Source organism: Somniosus microcephalus, chromosome 6 (assembly GCF_052327205.1).
Source record: "Somniosus microcephalus isolate GS21.2 chromosome 6, FLI_Smic_1.0, whole genome shotgun sequence".
NCBI lineage: Eukaryota > Metazoa > Chordata > Chondrichthyes > Squaliformes > Somniosidae > Somniosus > Somniosus microcephalus.
The window spans coordinates 168,504,748-168,525,798 of NC_140992.1; the positions used below are offsets into that span (position 1 = coordinate 168,504,748).

Below are 21,051 nucleotides of genomic sequence, written 5' to 3' on the forward strand. Positions count from 1 at the left end.
CCACGGAACCCATACCCCAGTGAGAGTCAGTGCCTGCGGAATCCATATCCCAGTGAGTCAGTGCCCATGGAACCCGTATGCCAGTGAGTCAGTGCCCATGGAACCCATACCCCAGTGAGAGTCAATGCCTGCGGAATCCATATCCCAGTGAGTCAGTGCCCATGGAACCCGTATGCCAGTGAGTCAGTGCCCATGGAACCCGTATCCCAGTGAGTCAGTGCCCATGGAAACCATACCCCAGTGAGAGTCATTGCCCGTGGAATCCGTACCCCAGTGAGTCAGTCTCCATGGAATCCATACCCTAGTGAGTCAGTCCCCTTGGAAGCTGTACCCCAGTGAATCAGTGCCCGTTGAACCCGTACCCAATGAGGGTCAGTGCTCATGGAACCTGTACCCCAGTGAGAGTCAGTGCCCATGGAAACATAGAAACATAGAAACATAGAAGATAGGAGCAGGAGGAGGCCATTCGGCCCCTCGAGCCTGCTCCGCCATTCAATGAGATCATGGCTGATCATCCAAATTCATTACCCTGCTCCTGCCTTCTCTCCATATCCCATGATCCCTTTAGCCTTAAGAAATATATCCAACTCCTTCTTGAATATATTTAATGAATTGGCCTCTACTGCCTTCTGTGGTAGAGACTTCCACAGGTTCACCACTCTCTGGGTGAAGAAATTCCTCCTCATCTCAGTCCTAAATGGCTTACCCCTTATCCTTAGACTGTGACCCCTGTTTCTGGACTCCCCGACCATCGGGAACATCCTTCCTGTATCTAGTCTGTCTGAGCATTCGAGTCTAAATGATGCCACATTTGAACATTGGTGCTCACAGATCCCAGCTGGGGGCATGCTTCAGTCTCCTTGGGGCTGGGGAGAGAACTCTTGCTCCTGCTCCTGACGCAGCCACCTCCCCTGCTGCCAATACAGCTTCTGGGTGAGGATGCGGAGTACTGGAAATCTGGAAGACTCTCCCCAACAGGCTGTGCATGCTGGGGTACAATTGGCGCGTTCAAGGCTGAGATGGAGAGATTTTTCTTAGTTCAAAGGATCAAGCGGTATGGAGCAAAGGCAGGTAAATGAAGTTGAGGTACAGATCAGTCATGATCTCACTGAATGGCAGAACAGTCTTGAGGGGCTGAATGGCCTCCTCCTGTTTCTATGTAACAGGCTCCAGGAGTGAGCCCTTGCGTGAGGCGGTGGAAGATAGTCAGTGCCCATGGAACCCGTACCCGAGTGAGTCGGTGCCCATTGAACCCGTACCCCAGTGAGTCAGTGCCCATTGAACCTGTACCCCAGTGAGTCAGTGCCCAAGGAACCTGTACCCCAGAGAGAGTCAGTGCCCATGGAACCCGTACCCCAGTGAGTCGGTGCCCATTGAACCCGTACCCCAGTGAGTCCGTGCCCAAGGAACCCATATCCCACTGAGAGCCAGTGCTCATGGAACCCGTACCCCAGTGAGTCGGTGCCCATTGAACCCGTACCCCAGTGAGTCAGTGCCCATGGAACCCATATCCCAGTGAGAGTCAGTGCCCATGGAACCCGTACCCCAGTGAGTCGGTGCCCATTGAACCCGTACCCCAGTGAGTCAGTGCCCAAGGAACCCATATCCCAGTGAGAGTCAGTGCCCATGGAACCCGTACCCCAGTGAGTCGGTGCCCATTGAACCTGTACCCCAGTGAGTCAGTGCCCATGGAACCCATATCCCAGTGAGTCAGTGCCCATGGAACCCGTACCCGAGTGAGTCGGTGCCCATTGAACCCGTACCCCAGTGAGTCAGTGCCCAAGGAACCCATATCCCAGTGAGAGTCAGTGCCCATGGAACCCGTACCCCAGTGAGTCGGTGCCCATTGAACCCATACCCCAGTCAGTCAGTGCCCATTGAACCCATATCCCAGTGAGAGTCAGTGCCCATGGAACCCGTACCCCAGTGAGTCGGTGCCCATTGAACCCATACCCCAGTCAGTCAGTGCCCATTGAACCCATATCCCAGTGAGAGTCAGTGCCCATGGAACCCGTACCCCAGTGAGTCGGTGCCCATTGAACCCGTACCCCAGTGAGTCAGTGCCCATGGAACCCATATCCCAGTGAGAGTCAGTGCCCATGGAACCCATACCCCAGTGAGAGTCAGTGCCCATGGAACCCATATCCCAGTGAGTCAGTGCCCATGGAACCCGTATGCCAGTGAGTCAGTGCCCATGGAACCCATACCCCAGTGAGAGTCAGTGCCTGCGGAATCCATATCCCAGTGAGTCAGTGCCCATGGAACCCGTATGCCAGTGAGTCAGTGCCCATGGAACCCGTACCCCAGTGAGTCAGTGCCCAAGGAACCCATATCCCAGTGAGAGTCAGTGCCCATGGAACCCGTACCCCAGTGAGTCGGTGCCCATTGAACCCGTACCCCAGTGAGTCAGTGCCCAAGGAACCCATATCCCAGTGAGAGTCAGTGCCCATGGAACCCGTACCACAGTGAGTCGGTGCCCATTGAACCCATACCCCAGTCAGTCAGTGCCCATTGAACCCATATCCCAGTGAGAGTCAGTGCCCATGGAACCCGTACCCCAGTGAGTCGGTGCCCATTGAACCCATACCCCCGTGAGGCAGTGCCCATGGAACCCATATCCCAGTGAGAGTCAGTGCCCATGGAACCCATACCCCAGTGAGAGTCAGTGCCCATGGAACCCATATCCCAGTGAGAGTCAGTGCCCATGGAACCCATACATCAGTGAGTCAGTGCCCATGGAACCCATGCCCCAGTGAGTCAGTGCCCATGGAACCCGTAACCCAGTGAGTTCGTGCCCGTGGAACCCATCCCCCAGTGAGTCAGTGCCCATGGAACCTGTACCCCAGTGACAGTCAGTGCCCATGGAACCATATGTCAGTGAGTCAGTGCCCACGGAACCCATATCCCAGTGAGAGTCAGTGCCCATGGAACCTATACCCAAGTGAGAGTCAGTGCCCATGGAACCCGTACGCCAGTGAGTCAGAGCCCACGGAACCCATACCCCAGTGAGAGTCAGTGCCTGCGGAATCCATATCCCTGTGAGTCAGTGCCCATGGAACCCGTATGCCAGTGAGTCAGTGCCCATGGAACCCGTACCCCAGTGAGTCAGTGCCCAAGGAACCCATATCCCAGTGAGAGTCAGTGCCCATGGAACCCGTACCCCAGTGAGTCGGTGCCCATTGAACCCATACCCCAGTCAGTCAGTGCCCATTGAACCCATATCCCAGTGAGGGTCAGTGCTCATGGAACCCGTACCCCAGTGAGTCGGTGCCCATTGAACCTGTACCCCAGTGAGTCAGTGCCCATGGATCCCATATCCCAGTGAGAGTCAGTGCCCATGGAACCCGTACCCCAGTGAGTCGGTGCCCATTGAACCCATACCCCAGTCAGTCAGTGCCCATTGAACCCATATCCCAGTGAGAGTCAGTGCCCAAGGAACCCGTACCCCAGTGAGTCGGTGCCCATTGAACCCGTACCCCAGTGAGTCAGTGCCCATGGAACCCATATCCCAGTGAGAGTCAGTGCCCATGGAACCCATACCCCAGTGAGAGTCAGTGCCCATGGAACCCATATCCCAGTGAGAGTCAGTGCCCATGGAACCCATACATCAGTGAGTCAGTGCCCATGGAACCCATGCCCCAGTGAATCAGTGCCCATGGAACCCGTACCCCAATGAGTTCATGCCCGTGGAACCCATCCCCCAGTGAGTCAGTGCCCATTGAACCTGTACCCCAGTGAGTCAATGCCCAAGGAACCCATATCCCAGTGAGAGTCAGCGCCCATGTAACCCGTACCCCAGTGAGTCAGTGCCCATGGAACCCATATCCCAGTGAGAGTCAGTGCCCATGGAACCCATACCCCAGTGAGAGTCAGTGCCCATGGAACCCATATCCCAGTGAGAGTCAGTGCCCATGGAACCCATACATCAGTGAGTCAGTGCCCATGGAACCCATGCCCCAGTGAGTCAGTGCCCATGGAACCCGTACCCCAGTGAGTTCGTGCCCGTGGAACCCATCCCCCAGTGAGTCAGTGCCCATTGAACCTGTACCCCAGTGAGTCAATGCCCAAGGAACCCATATCCCAGTGAGAGTCAGTGCCCATGGAACCCATGCCCCAGTGAGTCAGTGCCCATGGAAACTGTACCCCAGTGACAGTCAGTGCCCAGGGAACCATATGTCAGTGAGTCAGTGCCCACGGAACCCATATCCCAGTGAGAATCAGTGCCCATGGAACCTATACCCAAGTGAGAGTCAGTGCCCATGGAACCCGTACGCCAGTGAGTCAGAGCCCACGGAACCCATACCCCAGTGAGAGTCAGTGCCTGCGGAATCCATATCCCAGTGAGTCAGTGCCCATGGAACCCGTATGCCAGTGAGTCAGTGCCCATGGAACCGATACCCCAGTGAGAGTCAGTGCCTGCGGAATCCATATCCCAGTGAGTCAGTGTCCATGGAATCCATACCCAAGTGAGTCAGTCCCCTTGGAAGCTGTACCCCAGTGAATCCATGGAATCCATATCCCAGTGAACCAGTGCCCATGGAACCCGTATGCCAGTGAGTCAGTGCCCATGGAACCCATACCCCAGTGAGAGTCATTGCCCGCGGAATCCGTACCCCAGTGAGTCAGTCTCCATGGAATCCATACCCAAGTGAGTCAGTCCCCTTGGAAGCTGTACCCCAGTGAATCAGTGCCTGTTGAACCCGTACCCAATGAGGGTCAGTGCTCATGGAACCCGTACCCCAGTGAGTCGGTGCCCATTGAAACTGTACCCCAGTGAGTCAGTGCCCATGGAACCCATATCCCAGTGAGAGTCGGTGCCCATGGAACCCGTACCCCAGTGAGTCGGTGCCCATTGAACCCGTACCCCAGTGAGTCAGTGCCCAAGGAGCCCATAACCCAGTGAGAGTCAGTGCCCATGGAACCCGTACCCCAGTGAGTCGGTGCCCATTGAACCCATACCCCAGTCAGTCAGTGCCCATTGAACCCATATCCCAGTGAGAGTCAGTGCCCAAGGAACCCGTACCCCAGTGAGTCGGTGCCCATTGAACCCGTACCCCAGTGAGTCAGTGCCCATGGAACCCATATCCCAGTGAGAGTCAGTGCCCATGGAACCCATACCCCAGTGAGAGTCAGTGCCCATGGAACCCATATCCCAGTGAGAGTCAGTGCCCATGGAACCCATACATCAGTGAGTCAGTGCCCATGGAACCCATGCCCCAGTCAGTCAGTGCCCATTGAACCCATATCCCAGTGAGAGTCAGTGCCCATGGAACCCGTACCCCAGTGAGTCGGTGCCCATTGAACCCATACCCCAGTGAGTCAGTGCCCATGGAACCCATATCCCAGTGAGAGTCAGTGCCCATGGAACCCATACCCCAGTGAGAGTCAGTGCCCATGGAACCCATATCCCAGTGAGTCAGTGCCCATGGAACCCGTATGCCAGTGAGTCAGTGCCCATGGAAGCCATACCCCAGTGAGAGTCAGTGCCTGCGGAATCCATATCCCAGTGAGTCAGTGCCCATGGAACCCGTATGCCAGTGAGTCAGTGCCCATGGAACCCGTACCCCAGTGAGTCAGTGCCCAAGGAACCCATATCCCAGTGAGAGTCAGTGCCCATGGAACCCGTACCCCAGTGAGTCGGTGCCCATTGAACCCGTACCCCAGTGAGTCAGTGCCCAAGGAACCCATATCCCAGTGAGAGTCAGTGCCCATGGAACCCGTACCCCAGTGAGTCGGTGCCCATTGAACCCATACCCCAGTCAGTCAGTGCCCATTGAACCCATATCCCAGTGAGAGTCAGTGCCCAAGGAACCCGTACCCCAGTGAGTCGGTGCCCATTGAACCCGTACCCCAGTGAGTCAGTGCCCATGGAACCCATATCCCAGTGAGCGTCAGTGCCCATGGAACCCATACCCCAGTGAGAGTCAGTGCCCATGGAACCCATATCCCAGTGAGAGTCAGTGCCCATGGAACCCATACATCAGTGAGTCAGTGCCCATGGAACCCATGCCCCAGTGAGTCAGTGCCCATGGAACCCGTACCCCGGTGAGTTCATGCCCGTGGAACCCATCCCCCAGTGAGTCAGTGCCCATTGAACCTGTACCCCAGTGAGTCAATGCCCAAGGAACCCATATCCCAGTGAGAGTCAGTGCCCATGGAACCCGTACCCCAGTGAGTCAGTGCCCATGGAAACTGTACCCCAGTGACAGTCAGTGCCCAGGGAACCATATGTCAGTGAGTCAGTGCCCACGGAACCCATATCCCAGTGAGAGTCAGTGCCCATGGAACCTATACCCAAGTGAGAGTCAGTGCCCATGGAACCCGTACGCCAGTGAGTCAGAGCCCACGGAACCCATACCCCAGTGAGAGTCAGTGCCTGCGGAATCCATATCCCAGTGAGTCAGTGCCCATGGAACCCGTATGCCAGTGAGTCAGTGCCCATGGAACCCATACCCCAGTGAGAGTCAGTGCCTGCGGAATCCATATCCCAGTGAGTCAGTGCCCATGGAACCCGTATGCCAGTGAGTCAGTGCCCATGGAACCCGTACCCCAGTGAGTCAGTGCCCAAGGAACCCATATCCCAGTGAGAGTCAGTGCCCATGGAACCCGTACCCCAGTGAGTCGGTGCCCATTGAACCCGTACCCCAGTGAGTCAGTGCCCAAGGAACCCATATCCCAGTGAGAGTCAGTGCCCATGGAACCCGTACCCCAGTGAGTCGGTGCCCATTGAACCCGTACCCCAGTGAGTCAGTGCCCATGGAACCCATATCCCAGTGAGAGTCAGTGCCCATGGAACCCATACCCCAGTGAGAGTCAGTGCCCATGGAACCCATATCCCAGTGAGAGTCAGTGCCCATGGAACCCATACATCAGTGAGTCAGTGCCCATGGAACCCATGCCCCAGTGAGTCAGTGCCCATGGAACCCGTAGCCCAGTGAGTTCGTGCCCGTGGAACCCATCCCCCATTGAGTCAGTGCCCATTGAACCTGTACCCCAGTGAGTCAATGCCCAAGGAACCCATATCCCAGTGAGAGTCAGTGCCCATGGAACCCATGCCCCAGTGAGTCAGTGCCCATGGAACCTGTACCCCAGTGACAGTCATTGCCCATGGAACCATATGTCAGTGAGTCAGTGCCCATGGGACCCATATCCCAGTGAGAGTCAGTGCCCATGGAACCTATACCCAAGTGAGAGTCAGTGCCCATGGAACCCGTACGCCAGTGAGTCAGAGCCCACGGAACCCATACCCCAGTGAGAGTCAGTGCCTGCGGAATCGATATCCCAGTGAGTCAGTGCCCATGGAACCCGTATGCCAGTGAGTCAGTGCCCATGGAACCCATACCCCAGTGAGAGTCAGTGCCTGCGGAATCCATATCCCAGTGAGTCAGTGCCCATGGAACCCGTATGCCAGTGAGTCAGTGCCCATGGAACCCGTATCCCAGTGAGTCAGTGCCCATGGAACCCATACCCCAGTGAGAGTCATTGCCCGCGGAATCCGTACCCCAGTGAGTCAGTCTCCATGGAATCCATACCCTAGTGAGTCAGTCCCCTTGGAAGCTGTACCCCAGTGAATCAGTGCCCGTTGAACCCGTACCCAATGAGGGTCAGTGCTCATGGAACCTGTACCCCAGTGAGAGTCAGTGCCCATGGAAACATAGAAACATAGAAACATAGAAGATAAGAGCAGGAGGAGGCCATTCGGCCCCTCGAGCCTGCTCCGCCATTCAATGAGATCATGGCTGATCATCCAAATTCATTACCCTGCTCCTGCCTTCTCTCCATATCCCATGATCCCTTTAGCCTTAAGAAATATATCCAACTCCTTCTTGAATATATTTAATGAATTGGCCTCTACTGCCTTCTGTGGTAGAGACTTCCACAGGTTCACCACTCTCTGGGTGAAGAAATTCCTCCTCATCTCAGTCCTAAATGGCTTACCCCTTATCCTTAGACTGTGACCCCTGTTTCTGGACTCCCCGACCATCGGGAACATCCTTCCTGCATCTAGTCTGTCTGAGCATTCGAGTCTAAATGATGCCACATTTGAACATTGGTGCTCACAGATCCCAGCTGGGGGCATGCCTCAGTCTCCTTGGGGCTGGGGAGAGAACTCTTGCTCCTGCTCCTGACGCAGCCACCTCCCCTGCTGCCAATACAGCTTCTGGGTGAGGATGCGGAGTACTGGAAATCTGGAAGACTCTCCCCAACAGGCTGTGGATGCTGGGGTACAATTGGCGCGTTCAAGGCTGAGATGGAGAGATTTTTCTTAGTTCAAAGGATCAAGCGATATGGAGCAAAGGCAGGTAAATGAAGTTGAGGTACAGATCAGTCATGATCTCACTGAATGGCAGAACAGTCTTGAGGGGCTGAATGGCCTCCTCCTGTTTCTATGTAACAGGCTCCAGGAGTGGGCCCTTGCGTGAGGCGGTGGAAGATAGTCAGTGCCCATGGAACCCGTACCCGAGTGAGTCGGTGCCCATTGAACCCGTACCCCAGTGAGTCAGTGCCCATTGAACCTGTACCCCAGTGAGTCAGTGCCCAAGGAACCTGTACCCCAGAGAGAGTCAGTGCCCATGGAACCCGTATCCCAGTGAGTCGGTGCCCATTGAACCCGTACCCCAGTGAGTCCGTGCCCAAGGAACCCATATCCCAGTGAGAGCCAGTGCTCATGGAACCCGTACCCCAGTGAGTCGGTGCCCATTGAACCCGTACCCCAGTGAGTCAGTGCCCATGGAACCCATATCCCAGTGAGAGTCAGTGCCCATGGAACCCGTACCCCAGTGAGTCGGTGCCCATTGAACCCGTACCCCAGTGAGTCAGTGCCCAAGGAACCCATATCCCAGTGAGAGTCAGTGCCCATGGAACCCGTACCCCAGTGAGTCGGTGCCCATTGAACCTGTACCCCAGTGAGTCAGTGCCCATGGAACCCATATCCCAGTGAGAGTCAGTGCCCATGGAACCCGTACCCCAGTGAGTCGGTGCCCATTGAACCCGTACCCCAGTGAGTCAGTGCCCAAGGAACCCATATCCCAGTGAGAGTCAGTGCCCATGGAACCCATACCCCAGTGAGTCGGTGCCCATTGAACCCATACCCCAGTCAGTCAGTGCCCATTAAACCCATATCCCAGTGAGAGTCAGTGCCCATGGAACCCGTACCCCAGTGAGTCAGTGCCCATGGAACCCATATCCCAGTGAGAGTCAGTGCCCATGGAACCCATACCCCAGTGAGAGTCAGTGCCCATGGAACCCATATCCCAGTGAGAGTCAGTGCCCATGGAACCCATACATCAGTGAGTCAGTGCCCATGGAACCCATGCCCCAGTGAGTCAGTGCCCATGGAACCCATATCCCAGTGAGAGTCAGTGCCCATGGAACCCATACCCCAGTGAGAGTCAGTGCCCATGGAACCCATACATCAGTGAGTCAGTGCCCATGGAACCCATGCCCGTGAGTCAGTGCCCATTGAACCTGTACCCCAGTGAGTCAGTGCCCATGGAACCCGTACCCTAGTGAGTCAGTGCCCATGGAACCCGTACCCCAGTGAGTTCGTGCCCGTGGAACCCATCCCCCAGTGAGTCAGTGCACATTGAACTTGTACCCCAGTGAGTCAATGCCAAAGGAACCCATATCCCAGTGAGAGTCAGTGCCCATGGAACCCATGCCCCAGTGAGTCAGTGCCCATGGAACCTGTACCCCAGTGAGAGTCAGTGCCCATGGAACCCATACGTCAGTGAGTCAGTGCCCACCCATATCCCAGTGAGAGTCAGTGCTCACGGAAACTGTACCCAGTGAGAGTCAATGCCCATGGAACCTATACCCAAGTGAGAGTCAGTGCCCATGGAATCCGTACGCCAGTGAGTCAGTGCCCATGGAACCCATGCACAAGTGAGAGTCTGTGCCCAAGGAACCCATACTCCAGTGAGAGTCAGTGCCCATGGAAACCGTACGCCAGTGAGTCAGAGCCCACGGAACCCATACTCCAGTGAGAGTCAGTGCCCATGGAAACCGTATGCTAGTGAGTCAGTGCCCATGGAACCCGTATCCCAGTGAGTCAGTGCCCATGGAACCCATACCCCAGTGAGAGTCAGTGCCCGCGGAGTCCGTACCCCAGTGAGTCAGTCCCCATGGAATCCGTATCCTAGTGAGTCAGTCCCCTTGGAAGCTGTACCCCAGTGAATCAGTGCCCATTGAACCCATACCCCAGTGAGGGTCAGTGCTCATGGAACCCGTACCCCAGTGAGAGTCAGTGCCCACAATACTCAAGATGTGGTCTCACCAAGGCCCTGTACAACTGCAGCAAGGCATCCTTGTTCCTGTACTTGAACCCTCTCGCTACGAAGGCCAACATACCATTTGCCTTCTTAACCGGCTGCTGCACCTGCATGCTTACCTTCAGCGACTGGTGCACAAGGACACCCAGGTCTCGTTGCACTTCCCCTTCTCCCAATCTATTGCCATTCAGATAATAATCTGCCTTCCTGTTTTTGACACCAAAGTCGATAACCTCGCATTTATCCACATTATATTGCATCTGCCATGCTTCTGCCCAATCACCCAACCTGTCCAAATCATACTGGAGTTTCTCGGCATCCTCCTCACAGCACACACGCCCACCCAGCTTTGTGTTATCTGCAAACTTGGAGATATTACATCTAGTTCCCTCGTCTAGATCATTAATATATATTGTGAATAGCTGGGGACCTAGGACTGATCCCTGCGGTACCCCACCTGCCACTCGGAAAAAGACCCGTTTATTCCAACTCTTTGCTTTTTGTCTGCCAACCAGTTCTCTATCCAAGTCAATACCTTGCTCCCAATCCCATGTGCCTTAACTTTACACGCTAATCTCTTATGTGGGACCTTATCGAAAGCCTTCTGAAAGTCCAAAGACACCACATCCACTGGTGCTCCCTTATCTATTTTACCAGCTACATCCTCAAAAAATTCCAGTAGATTAGTCAAGCACGATTTACCTTGTGTAAATCCATGTTGACTTTGTCCGATCCTGTCACTGTTTTCCAAGTGCTCTGCTGTTACATTTTTTATAATGGACTCTAGCATTTTCCCCACTACCGATGTCAGACTTACCGGTCTATAATTCCCCGCTTTTTCTCTACCACCTTTTTTGAATAGTGGGGTAAAATTAGCTACCCTCCAATCCATGGGTACTGTTCCAGAGTCTATAGAATTTTGGAAGATGACCAGCAATGCATCTACTATTTCTAGGGCCACTTCCTTAAGTACCCTAGGATGTAGATTATCGGGCCCTGGGGATTTATCGGCCTTCAATTCCGTCAATTTCCCTAACACCATTTCCCGACAAATTCTGATATCATTCAGTTCCTCCCTCTCATTAGACCCTATGTTCCCCGACATCTCTGGGAGTTTATTTGTGTCCTCCTTTGTGAAGACAGAACCAAAGTATGTATTTAATTGGTCTACCATGTCTTTGTTCCTCATTATAAATTCCCCTGATTCTGACTGCAAGGGACCTATGCTTGACTTTACCAATCTTTTTCCCTTCACATATCTATAAAAGCTTTTACAGTCAGTTTTTATGTTACCTGCAAGCTTACTCTCATACTCTATTTTCCCCCTCTTAATTAATCCCTCTGTCCTCCTTTGCTGAATCTTAAACTGTTCCCAATCCTCAGGTTTACTGCTTTTTCTGGCCAATTTATATGTCCTCTCCTTGGATCTTATGCTATCCCTAATTTCCCTTGTTAGCCACGGTTGTGTCACCTTTTTTGTTTTATTTTTATGCCAAACTGGGATGAACAAATTCTGTAGTTCATCCATGCGATCTTTGAATGTTTGCCATTGCCTATCCACCATCAACCCTTTGAGTGACATTCCCCAATCAATCCTACCCAACTCGCACCTCATACCATCGTAGTTTCCTTTATTTAAATTCAGGACCCTAGTCTCTGAGTCAACTACTTCACTCTCCATCTTAATGAAGAATTCTATCATATTATGATCACTCCGACCCAAGGGGCTTCGCACAACAAGATTGCTAATTAATCCTTTCTCATTACAAAATACCCAGTCTAAGATGGCCTGATCTCTAGTTGGTTCCTCGACATATTGGTCCAGGAAACCACCCCGTATACACTCCAGGAATTCCTCCTCCACAGTATTGTTACTAATTTGGTTAGCCCAATCTATATGTAGATTAAAGTCACCCATGATAACTGCTGTGCCCTTATTGCACGCTTCTCTAATTTCCCTTTTAATGCCATCCCCAACCTCCCCGCATTACTGTTTAGGGGTCTATATACCACTCCCACTAACGTTTTCTGCGCCTTGGTATTTCTCAGTTCTACCCATACAGATTCCACATCATCAGAGTTAATATCCTTCCTTACAATTGTGTTAATCCCCCCTTTAACCGGCAATGCTACCCCACCTCCCTTTCCTTTTTGCCTATCTTTCCTGAATATTGAATACCCCTGGATGTTGAGTTCCCAGCCTTGGTCACCCTGGAGCCATGTTTCCATAATCCCCATTATATCATAGTCGTTTACCTCTATTTGCACAGCTAATTCATCCACCTTATTACGAATGCTCCTCGCATTAAGACACAAAGCCTTCAGGTTTGTTTTTTTAATTCTCTTAGATCTTTTAGAATTATTATTTACTGTGGCCATGTTTGATTTAAACCCTTGATTTCTCTGACTGCCACCTTTGTTTTTCTCCTTCCTGTCTTTTGCTTCTATCCTTGATTCCCTTTCCTCTGTCTCCCTGCTCAGGTTCCCAACCCCCTGCCATTTTAGTTTAAACCCTCCCTCAGTGCACTAGCAAACACTCCCCCTAGGACATCGGTCCCGAACCCCAGTGAGAATCAGTACCCACGGAACCCGTACCCCAGCGAGAATCAGTGCCCATGGAACCCGTACCCCAGCGAGAGTCAGTGCCCGTGGAACCTGTACCCCAGTGAGTCAGTGCCCATGGAATCCGTACCCCAGTGAGAGTCAGTGCCCATGGAACCTGTGCCCCAGTGAGAGTCAGTACCCGTGGAATCCGTACCCCAGTGAGAGTCAGTGACTATGGAACCCATACCCCAGTGAGTCAGTGCCCATTGAACCCATACCCCAGTGAGAGTCAGTGTCAATGGAACCCGTACCCCAGCGAGATTCAGTGCCCATAGAATCCGTACCCCAGTGAGAGTCAGTGCCCGTGGAATCCATACCCCAGTGAGAGTCAGTGCCCATGGAACCCATACCCCAGTGAGTCACTGCCTATTGAACCCGTACCCCAGTGAGAATCAATGCCCCTGGAATCTGTACCCAGTGCATCAGCTTCCTCAGGAGAGGAGGAGAGGAAATCGGAACAAATCAGCGTTTCCTGAGCCAGAGCTCCTCAGAGTCCTGCCCTAAGCCCAGGTTTAAAACAGATACAAAGATGAAGTTTACAGTCCTAACAAATGTATTCCATATTTCTATGTAAACTTGTCACAGTCTGTCATGGAAAAAAAACCTTCTACATCATCATAGGAACAGGAGGAGACCATTCAGCCCCTCGAGCCTCAATTAGATCATGGCTGATCTGCATCTCAACCCCATTCACCTGCGGTGGTCCCTATCCCTTGATACTCTTACCGAACAAAAATCTGTCTTTCTCAGTCTTGAAAGCTTCAATTGACCCCCAGCATCCACTGCCCTTTGGGGAAGGGAGTTCCAGATTTCCACTGCCCTTTGGGGAAGGGAGTTCCAGATTTCCACTGCCCTTTGGGGAAGGGAGTTCCAGATTTCCACTGCCCTTTGGGGAAGGGAGTTCCAGATTTCCACTGCCCTTTGGGGAAGGAAGTTCCAGATTTCCACAGCCCTTTGGGGAAGGGAGTTCCAGATTTCCACTGCCCTTTGGGGAAGGGAGTTCCAGATTTCCACTGCCCTTTGGGGAAGGGAGTTCCAGATTTCCACTGCCCTTTGGGGAAGGGAGTTCCAGATTTCCACCGCCCTTTGGGGAAGGGAGTTCCAGATTTCCACAGCCCTTTGGGGAAGGGAGTTCCAGATTTCCACTGCCCTTTGGGGAAGGGAGTTCCAGATTTCCACTGCCCTTTGAACATAAGAACATAAGAACATAAGAAATAGGAGCAGGAGTGGGCCAATCGGCCCCTCGAGCCTGCTCCACCATTCAATAAGATCATGGCTGATCTGATCCTAACCTCAAATCTTCTATCACTCTGCATCCACCCGAACCCATGTGATCTCCCGAGAGAGGCGAAAAACCAGATAAAGACCCAATGGCCAATTTGGGAGAAAAAAATCTGGGAAATTCCTCTCCGACCCATCTAGGCGATCGAAATTCTTCCAGGAGATCACTCTGTCCCTATATTTTCTACAGTACTTACCTTCTGTAAAGGCGATCTCCACCCCAGCCAGGAACAGGAATAAAACCATCTCCTGAAATCTAACACAGAATTAGAACAAAGTAGGAGCAGAACAAGGCTACACGGCCCCTGGGCCCACTCCACTACCCACAGGGCCATGACCATTCCGAACCTAGACTCATGTCCAATTTCCGGCCCGCTCCCCGTAACCCTTAATTCCCTTTACTTCTAGGAAACTATCTATTTCTGTTTTAAATTTATTTAATGATGTAGCTTCCACAGCTTTCTGGGGCAGCAAATTCCACAAACCTACCACCCTCTGAGTGAAGAAGTTTCTCCTCATCTCAGTTTTGAATGAGCAGCCCCTTATTTTAAGATTATGCCCCCTAGTTCTAGTTTCACCCATCATTGGGAACATCCTCACCGCATCCACCCGATCAAGCCCCTTCACAATCTTATATGTTTCAATAAGATCGCCTCTCATTCTTCTGAACTCCAATGAGTAGAGTCCCAATCTACTCAACCTCTCCTCATATGACCACCCCCTCATCCCCGGGATTAACCGAGTGAACCTTCTTTGTACTGACTCGAGAGCAAGTATGTCTTTTCTTAAGTATGGACACCAAAACTGTATGCAGTATTCCAGGTGCGGTCTCACCAATACCTTGTACAACTGCAGCAATACCTCCCTGTTTTTATATTCCATCCCCCTAGCAATAAAAGCCAACATTCCATTGGCCTTCTTAATCACTTGCAGCACCTGCATACTAACTTTTTGAGTTTCGTGCACCAGGACCCCAGATCCCTTTGTACTACAGTACTTTCCAGTTTCTTGCCATTAAGATAATAACTTGCTCTATGATTTTTCCTGCCAAAGTGCATAACCTCACACTTTCCAGTATTGTATTCCATCTGCCAAATCTCTGCCCACTTACTTAGCCTGTCTATGTCCCTTTGCAGGTTTTTTATGTCCTCCTCACTCACTACTTTCCGTCCCATCTTTGTATCATCTGCAAACTTTGATATGTTACACTCGGTCCCCTCCTCCAAATCGTTAATATAGATTGTAAAGAGTTGGGGACCCAGCACTGACCCCTGCGGAACACCACTAGTTACTGGTTGCCAATCTGAGAACGAACCATTTATCCCAACTCTCTGCTTTCTGTTAGAGAGCCAATCCTCCACCCATGCCAGAATATTACCCCCAATCCCGTGATTTTTTATCTTGAGCAATAATCTTTTGTGTGGCACCTTGTCAAATGCCTTTTGGAAGTCTAAATACACTACGTCCACTGGTTCCCCTTTATCCACCCTGTATGTTACTTCCTCAAAAAACTCAAGCAAATTTGTCAAACATGAAGGGAGTTCCAGATTTCCACTGCCCTTTGGGGAAGGGAGTTCCAGATTTCCACTGCCCTTTGGGGAAGGGAGTTCCAGATTTCCACTGCCCTTTGGGGAAGGGAGTTCCAGATTTCCACTGCCCTTTGGGGAAGGGAGTTCCAGATTTCCACAGCCCTTTGGGGAAGGGAGTTCCAGATTTCCACTGCCCTTTGGGGAAGGGAGTTCCAGATTTCCACTGCCCTTTGGGGAAGGGAGTTCCAGATTTCCACTGCCCTTTGGGGAAGGGAGTTCCAGATTTCCACAGCCCTTTGGGGAAGGGAGTTCCAGATTTCCACAGCCCTTTGGGGAAGGGAGTTCCAGATTTCCACTGCCCTTTGTGTGAAATGGTGTTTCCTGATTTTCATCTTAAATGGCCGAGCTCTAATTTTAATATGAAGCATCCTTACTCTGGATTCCCCACCAAAGGAAGTAGTTTCTCTGTATCTACCCTATCGAATCCTTTTAACATTTTAAACACTCTCAATCGTCTATAAGCCTCCTCTATGCAACCTGTCCTCATAAGTTAACCCTCTTAGCCCCGGTATCATTCCGGTGAATTTGTGCTGCTCCCACTCCAAGGCCAATATATCCTTCCTGAGGTGTGGGGCCCAGAACTGAACGCAATGTCCAGATGGGATCTGACAGTTAAAGCACAACTTCCACTCCTTTGTAATCCAGCCCACTTGAGATGAAGGCCAAGATTTCAGAGGAAATAGTTTCTCCGTATCGACCCTGTTGGATCCTTCTAACATTTTAAGCACCTCAATTAGATCACTCCCCACTCTTCTAAACCCAAAGGAATACAAGCCAAGTTTATGCAACCTGTCCTACTAATTTAACCCTTTAATCCCTGGTATCCTTAAATTGACATCACTAATAGCGCCGATCATACATTAAACATTCACCAATATGAATCAGCACTTACCATTTTTATCAGCTCTTCTGAATATCTAGAGAGATTGAGAAAATAGATTTTAAGAGGATTCATTTCTTCCAGGCAATGAACAGACTCCACAGAAATTCAAACACAAATCACCAGCTCAGAATTTCCCCAAACTTGCTTCCAGTATTTAATGTGACATTTCTCTACTGTGATTCAACTTTGGACAGCTTTCACATTTAACTCACCAGCACCAACTGAATCTCTCTCTCGCTCTCGCTCTCTCTACCTCCCTCTATTCCCCTCTGTCTCTCCTTATCCTTTTCTCTTGGTCTCTCCTTATCCCTTTCTCTCTCACTCTGTCTCCCTCTGTCTCTCCCTCTCTCTCTCACTCTGTCTCCCTCTGTCTCTCCTTCTCCCTTTCTCTCTCACTCTGTCTCCCTCTGTCTCTCCTTCTCCCTCTCTCTCTCCCTCTCTCTCTCACTCTGTCTCCCCCTCTCTCTCCTTCTCCCTTTCTCTCACTCTGTCTCCCTCTGTCTCTCCTCCCTTTCTCTCCCTCTCTCTCTCCCTCTGTCTCTCCTTCTCCCGTTCTCTCTCACTCTGTCTCCCTCTGTCTCTCCTCCCTTTCTCTCCCTCTCTCTCACTCTGTCTCCCTCTGTCTCTCCTTCTCCCTTTCTCTCCCTCTCTCTCTCCCTCTGTCTCTCCTTCTCCCTTTCTTTCCCTCTCTCTCTCCTTCTCCCTTTCTCTCTCACTCTGTCTCCCTCTGTCTCTCCTCCCTTTCTCTCCCTCTCTCTCTCCCTCTGTCTCTCCTTCTCCCTTTCTCTCTCCCTGTCTCTCCTTCTCCCTTTCTCTCACACTCTGTGTCCCTCTGTCTCTCCTCCCTTTCTCTCCCTCTCTCTCTCCGTGTTTTTCCTTCTCCCTTTCTCTCTCACTCTGTCTCCCTCTGTCTCTCCTCCCTTTCGCTCCCGCTCTCTCTCCCTCTGTCTCTCCTTCTCCCTTTCTCTCCCTCTCTCTCTCCCTCTGTCTCTCCTTCTCCCTTTCTCTCTCCCTCTGTCTCCCTCTGTCTCTCCTCCCTTTCTCTCCCTATCTCTCTCCCTCTGTCTCTCCTTCTCCCTCTCTCTCTCTCACTCTGTCTCCCTCTGTCTCTCCTTCTCCCTTTCTCTCCCTCTCTCTCCCTCTGTCTCTCCTTCTCCCTCTCACTCTGTCTCCCTCTGTCTCTGCATCTCTCTTTCCCTCTCTGTATTGCCCTCTCAGTTTCTCTATATTTAACTGTTTCTCTCTCTCCCCCTCTCAGTTTTTTCTCTCTTTCTATCTCGCAACGCCCAGTCGATTTATATTTGATTTATTAATTTACTATTTCTTTTTTTAAACACACCGATTTCAGTCCCCATCTGGTCAGATCCAATGTGGGACTGAGTTGGACCTGACGGTTAGACCGCAGTGGAGAGAAATGGATTGTAACCGCACATAACTAATGCTTGAAAGTTGGCCACAGCCTCTTATTTTAATAAAACCTCTTTAGCAGGTCTGTTGCTGGGAGCCGTGAGCAAACAGATTGCTAATTCCACTTAAAGTAAACGACTAAAGTTTCTGATTGAATGATATATAGGCCACGCTGCAAATGATTGACTCTTGCTCACAACTCCAGTCTGGGAGATGTTGCAGGACCCGGGGCGAGGAGATGAAGCAGCTACCTACATCCAGTATGACTGAGATGCCTTTCTTGCTCTCCGGAGTGACCTGGTCCCTGGAAGCCGCCTCTCCCTTCAGGGATTCCCGCTCCCCGAACTTCTTGTCGCTCATCTTGGTGAAGACCCAGCGGAGGACTCCGTCCAGCCCCCTGATGCTGCGCTGGTGCGGCGGCTGCTTGTGGAGGACCGTGCCGAGGTGCTGGACGCTGTCCCTGCAGTAGCGAGCTGCCTGATCACACATCTTCACATCCTGCGGACCCCCCTCCCCACCCCGGCACCACCGACACCACACGCCTCCCCTCCCCTCCCCTCACCGTCACCGCTCACGCACTCGCACAGAAAGAGGATGGAGAGGCTGACAGAGAGAGAGAGAACGGGAGAACGAGAGACAGAGGGAAATAGAGAGAGAGAGAAAGGGAGAAGGGCTGACAGGGAAATAGAGAGAGAACGGGAGAAGGAGAGACAGGGAAATATACAGGGGGAGAGAGAGAGAAATAGAAAGAGAGAAGGAGTGACAAAGGGAAATACAGAGAGAGAGAAATAGAAAGGGAGGACAGAGAGGGAAATACAGAGTGGGAGAGAGAGAGAAAGGGAGGAGAGAGATAAGGGAGAGAGACAGAGAAAGACAGACAGGGAGACAGAGAGAGACAGACAGATAGATAGAGAGTGAGCGGGAGAGGGAGACAGAGACAGAAATAGAGAGAAAGGGATAGACACAGAGAGACAGAAAGAGCCAGTGAGAGAGGGGCAAAGTGAGAGTGGCAGAGAGTGAGTGAGGGGGAAGAGATTGAGAGGAAGGCAGAGAGAGAGATCAGGATGGCTCCATTCCTCCACTCACACTACATAGAATTACATAGGATATACAGCACAGAAACAGGCCATTCGGCCCAACCAGTCCATGCTGGTGTTTATGCCCCACACTTGTTGTCCTCAAGCCGTGTTTCTGCTGGTGTCTCCGGCCCCACCAATGTAGGTATCTCCACATGGACACCCTTCTCAAAGGCAGACTGTAGATTCAGAGCTGCACATTGAAGCTTGAATGTGTGTGTGTGTAAACTGTGTGTGTGTCTGTGTGTGTAAAATGTGTACATTTTGTGCGTGTATATGTAAAATCTGTGTGTAAACTGTGTGTGTATATTTATATTCAAAATGTGTCTCTCTGTGTATGCCTGCAATTTTGTATGTGTGTCTGTGTGTGTGTCTGTGTGTGCGTGTCTGTGTGTGTGTCTGTGTCTGTGTGTCTGTTTGTGTGTCTGTGTGTGTGTGTGTCTGTCTGTCTGTCTGTGTCTGAGTGTGTGTGTGTGTGTCTGTGTGTGTGTCTGTGTATATGTGTCTGTTTGTGTGTCTGTGTGTCTGTCTGTGTGTGTCTGTGTGTGTCTGAGTGTGTGTGCATGTGTCTGTGTGTGTGTCTGTGAGTATGTGTCTGTGTGTGTGTCTGTGAGTGTGTGTGTGTGTGTGTGCCTGTGCGTGTGTCTGTGTGTGTGTCTGTGTGTGTGTGTCTGTGTCTATGTGTGTGTGTCTGTGTGTGCACTTGGAAAGCAGTGACAGGATCGGACAAAGTCAATATGGATTTACAACAGGTAAATCGTGCTTGACTAATCTACTGTCTGTGTGTGTGTCTGTGTGTTGGAGGTGCTGTCTTTCAGATGAGATATTAAACCAAGGCCCTGTATGCTCTCTCAGGTGGATGTATAAGATCCCAGGGCACTATTTTGAAGAAGAGCAGGGGAGTTCTCCCCAGTGTCCTGGCCAATATTTTGCCCTCAATCAACATCAGTAAAACAGATTATCTGGTCATTATCACATTGCTGTTTGAGGGACATGGTTGCGGATAAATTGGCTGCCGTGTTTCCCACATCACAACAATGACTCCACTTCAAAAGTACATAATTGGCTGTGAAGCACTTTGGGGCGTCCTGAGGTCATGAAAGGTGATATAGAAATACAAGTCTCCCTTCTTTGTGTGTGTGTGTGTGTGTGTGTGTGTGTGTGTGTGTATGTGTATGAGTGTGTGTGCCTGTGTCTGTGTGTGTGTCTGTCTGTGTATGTCTGTCTGTGCGTCTCTGTGTCTGTGTGCCTGTGTGTGTCTGTGTCTGTGTTTGTCTGTGTGTGTGCGTGTGTCTGTGTGTATCTGTCTGTGTGTGTCTGAGTCTGTGTCTGTGTGTGTGTGTGTCTGTGTCTTTGTGTGTGTGCCTGTGTGTATGTCTGTGTGCGTATGTCTGTGTGTGTGTCTGTGTGTGTGCCTGTGTCTGTGTTTCTGTGTCTGTGTGTGTGTGCTTGTCTGTGTGTGTGTGCTTGTCTGTGTTTCTGCCTGTGTGTATCTGTGTGTGTGTATCTGTGTGTGTGTGTGTGTGCATGTGTGTCTGTGTGTCTGTGTGTGTCTGTGTCTGTGTCTCTGTGTGTGTGGCTGTGTGAGTGTGTCTGTGTCTATGTGGGTGTGTGTGTGTGTGTCTGTGTGCATGTGTCTGTGTGCATTTGTCTGTGTGTGTGTCTATGTGTGTGTCTGTGTGCGTGTGTCTGTGTCTATGTGTGTGTATGTGTGTTTCTGCCTGTGTGTATCTGTGTGTGTGTATCTGTGTGTGTGTATGTGTGCGTGTGTGTCTGTGTGTGTCTGTGTCTGTGTCTGTGTGTGTGTCTGTGTGTGGCTGTGTGCGTGTGTCTGTGTCTATGTGGGTGTGTCTGTGTGCGTGTGTCTGTGTGCATTTGTCTGTGTGTGTCTGTGTGTGTGTGTCTGTGTGTGTGCATGTGTCTGTCTTTGTGTGTGTGTA

The 21,051-nt window shown here is 51.5% G+C and overlaps 1 protein-coding gene across 1 annotated transcript in view; it reads right to left on the bottom strand.

Annotated features, from left to right (window-relative positions):
* The window catches only part of necab2 (N-terminal EF-hand calcium binding protein 2), a 908,814-nt gene extending 890,269 nt beyond the window's left edge, over positions 1 to 18,545 (bottom strand). Inside the window, exons 1-2 of the mRNA XM_085992018.1 lie at positions 18,291 to 18,545; positions 16,638 to 16,662 (exon numbers count right to left, since the gene is read on the bottom strand). Of these exons, the coding sequence (XP_085848144.1) occupies positions 16,638 to 16,662; positions 18,291 to 18,524 (259 nt within the window). The 5' untranslated portion in view covers positions 18,525 to 18,545. The remainder of the gene's footprint in view (positions 1 to 16,637; positions 16,663 to 18,290) is intronic.
* Between the last annotated feature and the right edge of the window lie 2,506 nt (positions 18,546 to 21,051).